The following is a 15434-nucleotide window of genomic DNA, read 5'->3' as shown; positions in this document are numbered from 1 at the left end:
AGGCCGCGTGTTTGATTTTACAATTGTGATTTCAAATACGCAGTTGGAATATCCGCGTCTGTGATTTAAGTTTCTGCCTACGTTTAAGTGATTTTGAAACCGGCTTTTAATAGACAACAATTTCTTTTATAAGGTTTATAAAGACATCAAATGAAATGGAACAAATAAATATGAAATACAACTACAGCAACAAAAATACACAATATGATGATCATTTGTTCAAGACATTGAGCAAAGATTGGCCGGTCGGAGATCGCAAGAATCTTTTGAAAGAATCTCTTTCTAACAAGTTAAATATATGATCCCCGGCTTCATTGAACGTTGACTTGACAGGACAAGGCAACTGCCTGATAATTCGGTCCCGGATACAGCTGGTAATATTCACCTATAAGGAAAGTAGGTTGTTATATATATATGGTTGGTAAAAAAAAACGGTTAAATTATAGAAGAATTTTCAAACAAAAGTTATTAGTTAAATGATAAAAAACTGAAAAAGTTAAAAAAAAGTAAATAGGCAGATTTGTTTAACACTTTACCAACTATATACGTTGTCCAAATCAGCAGTCATGAATAAAAATTAATGAACAGATTCCGGTAATATTTTAGTAACTGTACATTATCCATTTTGGCTTGCAATGGTGGACACGAGTTGTATATGGCACCAATTTGGTAGTAAACAAGAAACATTCAACGAATTATAAAAACGTATCCTCACGACTCCCATATGCCGTTCTTAATTGTTTAAAGCACGATCAGGATATTTGGATATTATGTGTTAAAGGTGTCCCATCTTCCACCACCCCACTAAATATAAGTTGTAACTTGAAAAAAATGCTTACCTCTCTCGGGGCCCCGATAACAATATATTTGTCGCAGATTTTGACGCAGAGCTTCTCGTGTTTCCGGTGTTGTTTATAAACTTCAACTTCAAGAAGAAACTCAAGATTTTCGTCGCTGAATTCCGCTTTCAAGAATTTCATAAACTTCGAAACGGCTTCTGCGAAGATTAATAAATTTTTTACACATACAGCTTTGATGTTTCGTGCCTATTCCATTTCAGTGCATTTTTATGCTCATAGTAGATTTGGGAAAATTATCACCGCCATGCGCGGTCAAACAGAGAAATAGGAATATCATCGACAATTTATTGCCGTTGGAGACCATTTACTGCTAATATGCAGTATCGTTATAACCCAGCAAGCCTGCTTTTCCGGCTTAAGATCAACGATAAATATTACAACTTAATAGATTAAAGGTAAAATTACATTCATTCATTCGTAATTATGTGCCTACCTTTGCAGTGCAAGACTTGAACCAAAGTGAATGTTGCTTTGCAATTATTGTGGATCGGTAACCTGAAGATATAGAGTTCGGTTAAACAAGAGATAACTTACAGTAAAAAGTGAGGTCATATTAATGTTTCTATCTTCTCAACCACGATGAAGCGCCATATATGCATGTATATTTATGTAGTGTAGTATACTGCCAAATGGGGGGTATAGTACTGTAAGGTAAGATGTGACACCTTTAGCACATGATTTCTAAACATGCTGATCGGTCTAGGGGGTTGTAATTAGGTTTGTAACTATTTTTACTGTTCTTTGTTTACTACTTAATGGGACGAGTAAATAAAATGTAAAGGTGTCCTATTTTACCCCATCCTACTATATATATAGATGAAAAAAGCAAGAAAGCAACTACACTAGCCAGAACTTACGGAACATCTTTGGTTTCTGCCAATGTCTTCAACGATAAGTCGGATTTCTTTGAGAGCCAAGTCTTCAGAGATCGTCTATGGTTATATAGGAAGATTGTTATAAAGATGAACTTACCCGATTTTTAAAAGTTTAACTACGTTTTAATAAAATGGATGAGGACGTATGTTTTAAAATACATTGTAAAAAGATGCCTATAAAATCTTAAATAGTTCTTGCAAAATATTTCACACATTGCCAAGTTATCGTTTTAATTCAACATACCTTGATTTTGATTTCGACTTCATGTCATCTTCGGCTTTAAAGAACTCAGGGCCATCGATAAAAACATTAACGTCATCGATTTCCGATTGGGTAGGTCTGAAGATTGAAAGATTTCCTTTCCCTTTGGTTGGAGTGGTCGGGTCACCGATTGAAAATCTTCCTTTTCGTCGTCTGCTGACCATAGGTGTCGCTATACCAAGGCTGTCGGTCTTCTTACGCTTCGAAAGTCGGAACCCGTTTCGGAAAAACGAGTTGCTTGATTTGACATCACCCGGGCCGGTGTATAGACTGCGAGTAGAGCCGTGTCCTTCACGGGAATGAAAGATTTCTCCTAGCTGTTTAATAGCTTTGCGGGAGTTCTTGGTTTTTCGGACAAAAGGACTCGGTTCGAAGTTTTCAAGCTTTGGTTTCGTGGCTTTCGGTTCTTCGTATGCATTCTGCGGATCATGTTAAAGTTACTACTTGTAATGAAAAATATTTTAAATTTAAATTACGTTTTAATTAAGGGCTTTTACTTTATGTTTTCGTTCTCAAAAATTTTGACCGTGTTATAAACGGCTGTCGTTTCCCGGCCACACACGAAAAAATATCAATGAAACATAAATGTTTCTGTTTAAGTGTTAGCATGTTAAAGAAAACATCGAATTTGGTTAAAATATTTACAAACCTTAGCGTCGTTTCTCTTTGCTCCTTTAAGGGGTTCCAAAATGAGACCCAAGAATGAATTTTGCTTTTTCCCTTGCGCCGGCAAACTGTGGCAGGTATCTCCCAAGTTTTGATGGGAGAACGAACGTTGGTTGCTCGGCTCGCATCGCGGGGATAAAACAATCCATGAATCCGAAGTATCGTTGATACCACTCGCAGCATGAAGCACACAAGCTGGAGGCGTGGATAAACTTAACATATTTTCACGCCGAAGATCGGTGTCGCTGAAATGCTGAGGTAGACTCGGTTTGCTCGGTTGCTTTTCCACAAGGACGGATCGTCGTCTGGATAATCTTCTGGCTCGTTTTTGTAAGTAACGAAAAGATCCAGTTGTAGCGCGGGTAAAGTTTGAGCTTCTGTTTCGTTCAGAAATTTGAGAAGTATCTACTGGTTCGTGATAATCGCCTTAAAGAATGAAACCATTTTAAAAATAATGCAAAAAATATATAAATAATAATGTAACTGGCACAAGGTGTATTAACACCCGTATTATAAAGACTGCCGTTTTCCGGTCACTCGAGGATAAAGTAAGTTACATTCATTCATTAGTTCACCGCGCCTACACAGTAGATAATACAACACGCCTATAGCTGTTTTACATTATTATGGCATAGGAATACTTGTATACAAATAACCATATCTGATCATTAACTCAAGATGCTCGAATCTAAAGTCACAACCCTAAGGCCTTTCCTAATATACCGAGTGTTGTATCTTTTTCCCAACACTTTAAACCAAATGTTTATCCTACGCCGCCTTTGTAGAGACCATTACCACTTGATCTAGTGTTAAAACATTGCTTGATCGCACCCGTCTTATCAGAAACACTACCAAACATGAGAAGCTCTTATAACTAATACATATTAGATGGTCGCTTGCCAATACAATGCAAGTCGTATTGTAGAGACGATAGGTGTTCTAAACTCAAGTCACACACGCGTGTGTCATACGTTGTATATTGCTTACCATTGATCTTGGTTTGTTCTCCGTATCTTGATGTTTGTTTCGAATCAAAGTCGATTGGATGCAACTCATCTGTGAAGAAAAACATTTGGAATTAAATTTACAATAAACAAAAACAAATGAACGATAATTGCGATCAAAGAATTCGCAAATATAGCATGAAAGCCGTCGAAAGCTAAAGTGCTAGTTCTAATTATTGTCTGATTAGCTCCGTATTTATTTAATATAGTAGGGTGGGGGAAGACGGGACATATTTAGCTCATAGTATGCAAATATCCTTGACCGTGTTTTAAACAATTAACAACGGTCAATGGGAGTCGTGACGGTATGGTTTTATAATTCTTTGAATGTTCTTTGTTTACTACCAAATGGGACAAGAAAATAGAATGAAAAGTGTCGCATCCATCCCCACCTTACTATATAAACATATTCCAGCATGTTTCCGTTAAAAGAAACATTAGTCGTAATGGACAAACTTTGACTTAAAGTTCTGGCCTCCCGGTGTGTCCCGCCAAAGTACGTCCCTCATTTATTTAGAATGTACGAACAATTTAGAATTGTAAAATATTTTGATTACGTCATCGAAGAAAACCTAATTCGCGAGATTGGGCATAATACGTCACACACGAGCACCAACCTCGCGGATGAATATTAATTTCCCCAACAAGTTTCGCTCTCTTTGCTTTCTTGCATCGGTTCCTTGATTCGACCGCATAAACGTAACTTTCCTGGTCGTTTCGCCACAAAATATCTGCTTGAGCCGAATCGTCCAAGTTTACCGACTCCCTGGCTCTCTTGCTCCTAGCATCAATTTCAAGAGGTGGAAGATATGAACGCGACCTTTGTATTTTCATTGAAGAGCGACTTCTTGAACTCCGGATAAAACCTATGTTTGAAACAAGCGGAAACATTTTAATGAATGTAGGATTGTAGCGCGAACTGCTTAATATATACTCGTGTTTTTTTCTTGTACTAAATCTCGCTCGTTAAACTGCGTTAATTGTAACTTAATTAACAATGACGTCAAACAGTGTCGCGTTTCGGAAGCAAACAAAGCTCATTATGCGACGACAATGCGATGACAATGGATTAGCGAGATTCGGAAGTGTAATAGTCGAATTTCCTTGTTTATTTACTATGAACAAACAATTGGCATTGATCGACGTCACAGGTTACAGGGATTATTACGTCACAGTAATTGTCTGTAATGTATTTTTTCCGGCGATCGTATTTGCTATTTTCGGAAACATGGTCGGTTAAAAATGCATTAGTCGTGCCAGTGGCTTAGCGGATTATAAAATGTAATAGTCTAGAGGTAAAAAGTAATGTAAAGCGTGGATGCTTCTATATGTGTGTGTGTGGTATGCTAGGAATGTAGTCAATCCAACAGGAATACATAATATTTGTAATGCGTCTCGCCTCACGACGATCAGACAGGAGAAAAGTATAACCAACTAATATATTGCTATTCAGTATTCCGTAACCAACAAATTGAAAATTTAATATGAATAAATAAATGCAGCTTACTTTATTCTCGCGTGGCGGGAAACGAGAGTCGTTATAACACGGGTGTTAATACACCTCGGCTATAACTTGTTTTATTTTTTAATTTAATTAATTGCGGTTACTTTTGGTTATATTTGTGGCAAGGAGTGAGTTTTAACACGAGCTTGAATTACGCTGTTTTAACAACGCGGTGCTGTGAGTGTGAAGATTATAAGATCGCAATGTAGTATAAAGTACTCGCTGCTGTGTTTCAATGCAAATCCGACAGTATAAAGTAGAAAACAAGAATCTTAAAGTCTGTTTTTAATTTAGAAACTATTACTTGGGAATAAGTCGTTAAACTGAACGAATAAAAACGTAACTTATTTATCTTCGCATGACGGGACAACGACAAACGGTATAACTCGGGTGTTCTGTTCCATACACTTCGTGCCAGCTAAGGAGTTAAGGAAATTGTTAATTTAATAATTCTAAAACATAAATATTATAGTTATTCGGTAATTTAAATACAAAGACATTGGTTATTTAGCAATTATAGAACTTACTTCGGATATAAGGAACCTCCTTTGCTTGCATATGTTTCCTACGACCCGAGTTGCGATCCAGTAAATTATACCAACCCCGTATCTCCTAAACAATCATATAGTTAGCTACTGGTGGACATCTAGATATAATTTAATCTCACAAATTATTTGACTATAAAAATTAGGTTTTAGGCTTGCTTTTTACACACAAAAAGATGAATGGATCAGAGTAGATAAATCTCGTGTGTCGGGGTATCGACAGTCGTTATAAAACGGGTGCTCTGTTTCGTACACCTCGTGTCTGCTTACGAGTTACCATGTATGAAACTTTGTACATGATGTTTTTTTCGTGCGGCTGCAATTCAGACAACCCATTAGTGACCATTGGGCTGAAGCAATTGCCGTTATAAGTGTTTTGTACAAGAACACGTACGCTCACAATGCGACGAGCCTTAAACGCGTAACGTTTAAGGCAGGCGCGCTATAGCCAATGTTTGCATTACATCAATGATAACCAGTCTAACCTTTCCACGTTGTAGAAAGTTGTTGAGACCAAAACTCATCCAACCGAGGTGTTCAGGAAAGAGAGGACGATCATGTTTCAAACAAGCGCAGATGACCAACCTGTTCCTTGTACCACCGTTTATGGAACTGGGGAAGTAGAAGATAGTTGTTTATATTCGGTGGAAACGACTGTCATTGTTTGGCAACGCGAAGATAAAGTAAGTAACATTCATTCATTCATTCATTCATTCATTCATTCGTTTAATAGCACCTTTAATACTCACAAAGCCAGGGTTTCGTTAAAAGAAATCTTCGATGACGTCACTGGGACAGATCGAGTTCGGAATTGAAGTTTTTTTCTTTTGTCAGTATTTAGCGAAAGCTGGAAAGATAAATGAAATTTACTTTATCTTTCACGATAACAAAGAACGGGAAAGTGTACAAAAGCGAAAAGACGTGTAGTATAACAGTAAAACAAAAGTCGTTATAAACTTATAACACGGTTATAAATAAAAAAGGAATATCGTTTTGAAGATAAGACGTGACCGTTACACCCTATAGACAATACAGTGTAAAAACAACATTTAATTAAACAATATTGAAGTTCTAATGAGAAAGAATTTCAACCCTTTCCTTTCCCCATAAGGTTTAGTTTATAAATTGCCATATTATATAAGAACTGAAGTGATTTACCACCTTCAACAATAGTGATGCTCGTTGAATGAAATCTATCGGGATATCTTTGACTTGAAGAATGGAAACTGAGATTGTTCCTTCTTCTGCTGTGATCGCCAATTCAACAGCACCTGTGCATTAAGTTGAATAAATATGTTTCTTCTGTTATTTATAGTAGGGTATGGAAAGGTTTCTGTTTACTCGGCCCATTAGGTAGTAAACAAAGAACATTCAAAGAATTATAGAACCGTATCCTCACGACTTCCGCTACTATAAAATAATAATAATAAAAATACCTTTAATTACGGCGAAGATTTAAAAAATATTTAAAACGAAAGACTAGATATAGCGACAAAACAGTTGCTAAAACACGCTTACAGTTAAAAGTATATTTACATTTAAACAGAAGAAAAAAAGGCCTATCAATATTAGGAAATAAAGCCACCAAAACCGTATATGTGGCCTATTATTAAAGCTACGCTCTCTTGTTAAAAATTCTGATAATTTTCTAAACAATTATAACCACGGCCTATAAGAGTCATGAGGATATAGTTTCATAATCCTTTGAATGTTCTTTGTTTACTACCAAATGGTACAAGAAAATAGAATGAAAGGTGTCCCATCTTCCCCCATTCTACTATATAACTTTCTGTTTAAATATATGCAAACTTATTCTTAAGAAACCGTGTGCAATATAAGACTCGTCCATAGTTCGCAAGACGTTGTTTCTTTTGTAACATAAGATTCTCTGATTAAAGTTAAATCAATACGCGAAGGTAAGCTTATAGTCACTGCGGGGTTTGCTACCAGGCCACCCGTGTCTACATTATACAGAAATCGGCTTTAATCTGTCACATTCTATAACCATTCAACGCTTTATAATCCTATAGTGACGACATAATGAAGTTCATGCTGTTTGCTCATAGTGGGCATTGTTCGCGAATAGAAGGTTGGAGATTTGGAACAGTAAGTAACAATAGAGTGGCGAGGAATTAATAAACGTTGTAGGGAGTCGGGTGTTTGCAAAATCTGCTGCAATCGTGTTACGTTACTTGTCCTTAGCGGGTGGTTTTACTTAGTCGTGGATATAACATAGAAGTTACATGAAACATATCTTTTTAAACAATCTAAATTTTCTACGTCTGTTTGGCCGACGGCACTTTATTAGGACATTCGCCATTTTTTTTAATAATTGTTTTTTTTATGTTTTTTTTTAATTAATCACTGCCCGACATATTCTTGTTTTGTAAATCAGGTCTTTTGGCGTGTACTTGCATACCGACGTTTTGACAGCCTATGCCCGTCCTAATTCACATTGTTGTTACGACGACGTTGAGACGACGGTTTGTAAATACATGTTACAACAGCTGATTTACAAAATAAGACGCAACACTTCCATACATTCATATTGTCCATACATACCTCTGCTCAGCAATCGACGGTCGTATGTGACGTAATACGATGAGAGGCAAGCGTCACGTGTTATCAACGATGATGATGACGTCATAGTTTTTAAATACCTGAAAATGATGTTGTTGTTATTTTAATATATTTATGGAATATATGGTAAGGTGGGGTAAAATGGGATACCGTTAGTATTTAAATCCCATATTTCCTAATCGTGTTTTAAACAAAAAAATCTTTGTTTACTAGCAAATGGGATGATAAAACAGAGTAAAACCTAGTCCCATCTTACCCCAGCCTACTATAGATAACAATGCGATTTTGTTCTTACCGTTTATTGAAGTTCACCGGTTGTTGCTTCGGGGAATCTCCCTCAGAAGAGCTTGACGTCACATCGCTCCATGCGTGAATTGGATTGTGACGTAACAGAGCTTCGTGTTGCATTATTCTAATATTCGAACATTCGTATTTCGCGACAGCAGCTATAATATCTGTAACATAGAAAACATTATTATGCACGACAGACAACTATTCTAACTGAGTTTATAAACTGGTGCTGGTGAAGAATCCTCCCCCCCCCCCTCTTATTTGCTAACCAATAACCAATAACCCCTAACCACTATAACCCCCTAACCACCAACTTCTAACACTTTCCATCAGCCTATTCTGCTATGTAGCGGAGGATTCTTCACTAGTGTCGTAAACTAATGCCTGGACTTTTACAATCTTAAAACCAAACATTTGTTTACCAGCTATAAATATAAAATATCAAAAATCTTGATCATAAACCGTCACGCAGCAGATCTTTTAGAGGAGCACCAAATTCGAATTAAAGGCAATTACGCCAACATTACTCCATGAAGTGTCAAGTTAAAAGACGAAGCGATTTATAAACGAACTCTGCAAGTCTGGAGCCTTTTTCTTCGCTCGCCTCACAGTTAATCCGCGTGCCGAATTGCGTTTATTTTATGTGGCGCATAATCGGTTTATCAGGAGCGGGGGTTCCCCTCACTTACAATAGCTTTTCCAGCAGAGGTAATAGCTGGCTTCGTAATGAAGCTATACTAGATTAATTTTAAACGAATTAAAATGAAAGAATCGAAAACAAGCGAATAAAATGCTTTCCGCTGTTTCTTTGTAATAAATATTAACAGCCATTGATAAGACACGATTTTTAAATTAGTTTATTACCGTTTTAAACGCAACGGTAAGCGCGAAACTAGGAATACTAAAACCTATCTAACGTTCTCTCTCATTCAAAACATAATTCCAAGTTTTGCGACATTTTGCTAAAAAGCACGAAATGTTATTCATATTTAAATTCCAATTTAAAAACAAGTTCAACAGGAATCTTTATTTACAAAGCTAAAACACACGATCTGGGAATTTGTACACACTGATGACGTAGGGCGAAATCGATTACGTCACGACCTTAATTTGACGTCACAATATACGCAGACCAGATGCGCACCAAACCCGCTCAGCAGATCCAGAGCCTAAAGTCAAAAATACCTAAACAGCCAGTTTTAAGTACGATAGAAAAAAATCAAACTTATTATAGCAGCAAAGAAAGGAATTACCAACAATCCGTAACTTAAAAACACATTATGGCGAAAATACACAAACATCTCACTAACTAAAGACGCGAGGTTCTGGACCCGATGTGTTTGTTACTATATGTAATTGACTTAACAGTATACAAATCACGTTTTATTTTTAAAATAGCTACGCATATAAACGCATGTATTCTAAAAAATACGAATTTGTATTTAAAAATAATTTATTTCCGGTTTTTAATATGTTATAAATATTTTTTAGAAAGCTTGAATTGTAAATTATTGTTCAAGGTATTTTGCCAGATAACAATTGCTATATCATCTCATTAAGCACGAACTTACTTTTCCGACTTTTGATTTTTAATCAAGAATTCGCTGCCGCGGATGTGATTGTCTTTCATTGTTTACGTAACAATGACTTCGATTTCCTACAATTAAGAAACTGCTTTCCAATTGTTGTAAATCACGTTCGAATCACAAAGCGGGAAATCGCGACCTCTTTGCTTCAGGAAAGCTAATAAAAATTTCGAATGGTTATTGTATACGTCATAATAGTGATTGTGCGTCAGAGCGTGAAGTTTCTAGAACAAACAACCGGACACGACCAAGGTCATTACGTCATCATTACGTCGTTCCTCATTAAGACGAAAAACAAAAGACTTCCGTTTTCATTTGTTCTGTCATAACTACATCATAAAACAAAGAACAAATGAAGTTTGTTCTTCTATTCTAATATACGATATCGAAGATTATATTCATTAATAATAACGAATATAATTATTAATAAAAATACATCAGCTATAACATGATATATATGGTTAAAATATATACGTAGGAATAACATGATGTTGAAGTGTCCAGTTAAGTTAAACCCAAAGTTATGGGATGCCGGTTAAGCCAGTTACACGTTTTATTTATAGTAAAGTGTCGACATAATTTAAGCCATGGTTGTTGGCGATAATTGAGACTTTTCGACTTCATTTATTTCAGCCAATTAAAAAATAATACATAATTGCTCTAATTAATAAACTTCAAAACATGGTTTTGTACAGTATTATGATTCCGGCAAAAAAGAGCCTCCAGTGAGATTTGAACTCACGACCCCTGGTTTACAAGACCAGTGCTCTAACCCCTGAGCTATAGAGGCGGATAGAGCAAAAGTGTGTTACTTCATAACATGTTTGACCATTTGTAGCATAGAATTACTGGGAGACACGATTTTGTTTTATTGCTGCGTCTAGATATATGCCCGCGGTCGCTTGTAATAATATGTATGGTCGTATAATAATTACTGCGAGAAGGAATGCGATAAATACAAAGCGAGTGAAGCAAACCAAAATGTTCAAAACAATTTATACAGCTGTTTTAAAACGAAGCCTCCAGTGAGATTTGAACTCACGACCCCTGGTTTACAAGACCAGTGCTCTAACCCCTGAGCTATAGAGGCGCTTGATAACTAACAGCTTTCTTACTTACGGATTCGTCTTTCTGTCAAATTTTACTGTGCTTGTTGTAATTCAACAACGGTTTTACCATAGTACACTTCAGTATACTATGGTTTTAGACGGCTTGGTCGCGAGATAGCAACATTATGATATCATAACCCGGAAGTCGGGTGGCAAAATGACAAAGGTGTAATAAAGTAATACACCTTGGCAACAACCGCCTCTATAGCTCAGTGGTTAGAGCACTGGTCTTGTAAACCAGGGGTCGTGAGTTCAAATCTCACTGGAGGCTCCCTTTTTTAAAAACAATTATAGAAACGTTTGGTTTGCTTTATCAACTTTGAATTTATCACATTCCCTCTCGCGGTAATTAATATACGACCATATATTTTATTACAAGCGACCGCAGGCATTAATCGAGACGCAGCAATAAAACAAAATCGTGTTTCCCAGTAATTCTATGCTACAAATGGTCAAACGTGTAATAAAGTGATAATCACTTGCATCAAGGCCTCTATAGCTCAGGGGTTAGAGCACTGGTCTTGTAAACCAGGGGTCGTGAGTCCAAATCTCACTGGAGGCTCATCTTTTACAGTAAAGAAACAGCGCACGCGTGACGTTTTATAACGAACATTCAATCTGAAAATAATAACTAAATAAAACATGTTTACACAATAAATGATGAATGCTACTCTACATTTGTGTCGAAAACACCAGATATTATTTCGTTTCACGTGCCCAATTACGTTGTTACGTTTTACGTAATTATTGAGTTTAGTTGATTTTACGTTTTTACGCTGTGGTGTCAAGTCAAGTCTGTATATTAATAAACTATAGTTCTTATAATCCACCTTGTACGAACACATCCAAACATGAGCACAAAGCTCGAAGACTGGGAAGGCTTCAGCAGCAACGACGAACAATTGGCCGATGGAACTCAATTTACGGTAAGCTAAATGTTTTTTAAACACATTTTTTTTGTTTTGCTTGCTTTTTGCGTTCGTTTTTAGTATTGAAATACCCTATACACACTCGTCTTAGTTCGTAATAAAGTACTGTATATTCTATTTGACGTTATTGTTTAACTCTGGCATTGGTCTTAATTGAATTGAATAGAATAGAATAGAATATGCTTTATACTTAGAACAGTTAAACACGGACTTCTGTCGTTTTTAATACAAACGTTTCGGTTTAACTTAAGATGGTTTTAGTTTTTACAACTGTTTTCATTACGTCAATACATCATGTCTCATTGCATAATTTTCCAGAAGAAGTCGGCCATAGTTGACATGTCAGTAGTGGATGATTCATCTGGAACCTCAAGTTTCGAAGACGTCGGCGAACAAATTAACAAGATGGGCAAAGAATCCGGCCCTAATAACATAGACCTTATGACTGGGATAGGTGGGAACCTGGGCAAGGCTGTAGCTGGTCAGGTAGATATGTTTTATATTTGACCACTCAAAAATTGCCTGATTATATTCTATGTGGTTGAGGTCCTAGGATTCAGGCAAGATTTCGCCTCAATAACTTGTAGTATGTTGGGGTAGCAATGACTAATGAATCCATCTTAACTGCTAGCACCTAACTTATTACCAAATCTGTAATATAAAAGATTATTCACTAGTATCTTGTTCTTCATTGAAAGAATTGTACTCTTTGTATAAAAAATGCTTTATTGATATACAAAACACAAGAGAAACTGTTAGCACATAGTACACAAACATTAAACAATTAGAAGCTTGCATCCATAACACACATATAAAACAGCTTCATGGAATAAAATGCCACCAATGTTAAACTATGGCTTTATCACAGATGTGGGAGAATGGTCAGCAACAAGCTCGTAAAATGATTGACATTTACGCCAACATTGATATCCTGAGACCATACTTCGATATTGAACCCAAGGAGTTATTGTTGAAACTTGGACATTCGTTCGTGCCACTGCGTTCTCTATCAACTCCACAGGTAAAACTCTCCTTACTGTTTCTACACACTAGTGTAACTTGTACTACAGGGCTTTCCGAACTTTTTTTGCTGGCAACCCTTAAAAACTCCTAAAAGTTTTTGTAGCCCTTCACGGTTAAAAATAAAATATATGAATATGCACTAAATTCTGAAGTTCATTACTTGTGTAAATTGTACAGCAGGGCTTCTCCAACTTTTTTGCTGGCAACCCTTTTTTTATCTTCTAAAATTGTTGTAAAATGTAAAACGAAACTCTTTACAGTTAAAAGCATAATATATTCAGTAAAATACATGCTCTGAAGTTTGTTCCCAGTTTTAAAAGTTCGTGTTTTTCTTTTTTTCCCCTTCATCACTTTATGTTTCAGAAAATCTCGGGCGAGTTGTATGGGCCTTTAATGACGGTGTTTACACTCATAGCCATCTTACTAATTAACATGAAAACCTCAGGCACTGTACTTGTGAGTTATTTCAACACTTAATATTCAACATAAAGCCAAATGATTTATATCTTTCTTTGCTTGTAGGAACAAGGAACATTAATGGGCACGGCATTTGGTGTTTGTTTTGGTTATTGGTGGGGAGTGGCGGGATTTATCTACTTCCTATCATATATATGCAACACCTATATAAGCATAGTGCAATGTCTGTCTATGCTGGTAAGTTCATTATAACTACAACAAACTCGAAACCAATTGTTTAAAGTTGTAATGTTAGGAGTCACCTTCACTGATTTTACCCTGCTGTTAGTTGTCTATACAAACAAGCAGAGCCAAAGTATATTTCATTCACCACATTAATCAATGAGGTTCCCCATGTTTGACAACTATGAGTGTAAATGTATTTTAACAATGTCCCCCCAGATTTTGTTAAAAATTCAAAAAAATTACAACTATCTTATTTATAATGTATTTCAGGGTTACGGAATGGTGAGCCACTGCGTGATCTTACTACTTGGTCACTTCACTCACTACTCACATGGAATGTTTTATATTTTATGGGCTGTTGTTGCTGGTGCTTCTGCGGCGAGAATGGTAATTTCATAATTTAGTTTATTTCATAGTTACCATTTTAGGTTATTGCTATTTTTAGAATAGAATACTGGGGTAGTGGGCAAATCCTGGTCTAAATTCCAGGTTGCATGGTGTACAACGCTGTAGAACCTCACCTAGGTAAAATTACCCTGCTGTAACTTCGTACTTTTATATAATAAACTGCTTAATATATTTTGTATAAAACTCCAAATTCTGTTGCTTACCAAGTTATCAAAATAACACCTTAGGCTTTTTTTTTCCAGATTACAATTCTCCTCTCACGAACTGTTGGTAAATCACAACGCCTTCTACTTTGTTCTAGCATTGCAAGTTTACACATGTTGTTTTTACTTTATCTTCACTTTGCGTATCACCATGTCGTTGAAAGTAAGTTTGGATGATAAATTAAGTTGCTGTTAAGTGCCTACTGTACTAGTATTATAGTAGTTAACTTAGCCTGTATATAATACATTGGCAAAAACACAAGTACAATCAAAAGTTACATAAATATTAAGATCTTTTAGAATTTATATTAGAAGTAATTTCAGATGCTAATTTTACATTTGATCCCCAGGTATAATTGAAACGTTTGACGAAGCTGGTTTGGGCGTTCCATCATCGGTCCGTGAGATACGAGATGTAAATGACTCGTTGGTCTCATAGCAAATATACAAAGCTAAAATGGTGCTTTAATAAATAAACTTTATTTCGAAGCTTTTAGTTGGAAGTGAATTCTGCTGTATGTGGTTGTATTATTATTTATCTATGAATATAGCAGGGTGGGGGAAGCTGGGACACATCTTCATTCTAGTTCCCCGTCCCATTTGGTGGAAAACAAAGAACACTCAATAAATTAAAAAACTATATTGACTCCTGTAGACTTCCTTTAATTGTTTAAAATACAAGAATTTTGGGTTTTTATGTTCTAAAGGTGTCCCGTCTTCCCCACCCTACTATATATTGTTGAGGTTTTGAGTATATCTTGTGAAGATGTATCCTCATTACATCAATGTTAAGTTTTATCATAAAATATTGTTTTTATGTTAGAGGTATATCCTGTTGTATGCTTAATAGAAGTTGTAACTTGCGAGACTTGTTGCACAAAATAAAATATCGCAACAACCTGTTCGTAAAAATAAAAGCTGGCTATTGTATCTTGCCGAGAAAATAA

The 15434-nt window shown here is 36.1% G+C and overlaps 2 protein-coding genes and 4 non-coding genes across 7 annotated transcripts; 3 read left to right on the top strand and 3 right to left on the bottom strand.

The window, feature by feature from the left end:
• Window positions 1-120: 120 nt before the first annotated feature.
• LOC149729052 (uncharacterized) lies at window positions 121-9127 on the bottom strand. The gene is made up of 15 exons (XM_089888935.1): window positions 9010-9127; window positions 8592-8751; window positions 8279-8376; window positions 6878-6987; window positions 6466-6563; window positions 6202-6328; window positions 5699-5783; window positions 4285-4533; window positions 3651-3719; window positions 2647-3089; window positions 1980-2416; window positions 1718-1792; window positions 1294-1355; window positions 840-997; window positions 121-385 (listed from the first exon to the last, which is right to left on the bottom strand). The coding sequence occupies exons 2-15, from the start codon at window positions 8702-8704 to the stop codon at window positions 212-214; spliced, it is 2298 nt and encodes a 765-aa protein (XP_089745061.1). The 5' UTR covers window positions 8705-8751; window positions 9010-9127; the 3' UTR covers window positions 121-211.
• A 1763-nt stretch (window positions 9128-10890) lies between these two features.
• Trnat-ugu (transfer RNA threonine (anticodon UGU)) lies at window positions 10891-10963 on the bottom strand. The gene has a single exon. It is a non-coding gene; the product is annotated as a tRNA-Thr (tRNA).
• Window positions 10964-11190: 227 nt separating this feature from the next.
• Trnat-ugu (transfer RNA threonine (anticodon UGU)) lies at window positions 11191-11263 on the bottom strand. Its single transcript has one exon. It is a non-coding gene; the product is annotated as a tRNA-Thr (tRNA).
• Window positions 11264-11480: 217 nt separating this feature from the next.
• Window positions 11481-11553, top strand: Trnat-ugu (transfer RNA threonine (anticodon UGU)). Its single transcript has one exon. It is a non-coding gene; the product is annotated as a tRNA-Thr (tRNA).
• Window positions 11554-11771: 218 nt separating this feature from the next.
• On the top strand, window positions 11772-11844 carry Trnat-ugu (transfer RNA threonine (anticodon UGU)). The gene has a single exon. It is a non-coding gene; the product is annotated as a tRNA-Thr (tRNA).
• A 138-nt stretch (window positions 11845-11982) lies between these two features.
• On the top strand, window positions 11983-15404 carry LOC149729047 (protein YIPF3-like). 2 transcript variants are annotated; one of them, XM_089887570.1, is made up of 8 exons: window positions 11983-12208; window positions 12530-12697; window positions 13080-13232; window positions 13598-13690; window positions 13757-13888; window positions 14147-14263; window positions 14527-14650; window positions 14838-15404. In XM_089887570.1, the coding sequence occupies exons 1-8, from the start codon at window positions 12134-12136 to the stop codon at window positions 14924-14926; spliced, it is 951 nt and encodes a 316-aa protein (XP_089743696.1). In that variant the 5' UTR covers window positions 11983-12133; the 3' UTR covers window positions 14927-15404. The 2 variants fall into 2 exon arrangements, with proteins under 2 accessions (XP_089743696.1, XP_089743699.1); XM_089887573.1 differs by having other exon boundaries at window positions 12015-12208; window positions 12533-12697.
• The last annotated feature ends 30 nt before the right edge of the window (window positions 15405-15434 follow it).

Source organism: Ciona robusta, chromosome 11 (genome assembly GCF_009617815.1).
Source record: "Ciona robusta chromosome 11, ASM961781v2".
Taxonomy (NCBI): domain Eukaryota; kingdom Metazoa; phylum Chordata; class Ascidiacea; order Phlebobranchia; family Cionidae; genus Ciona; species Ciona robusta.
This window is presented reverse-complemented; position numbering and strand designations above follow the sequence as displayed.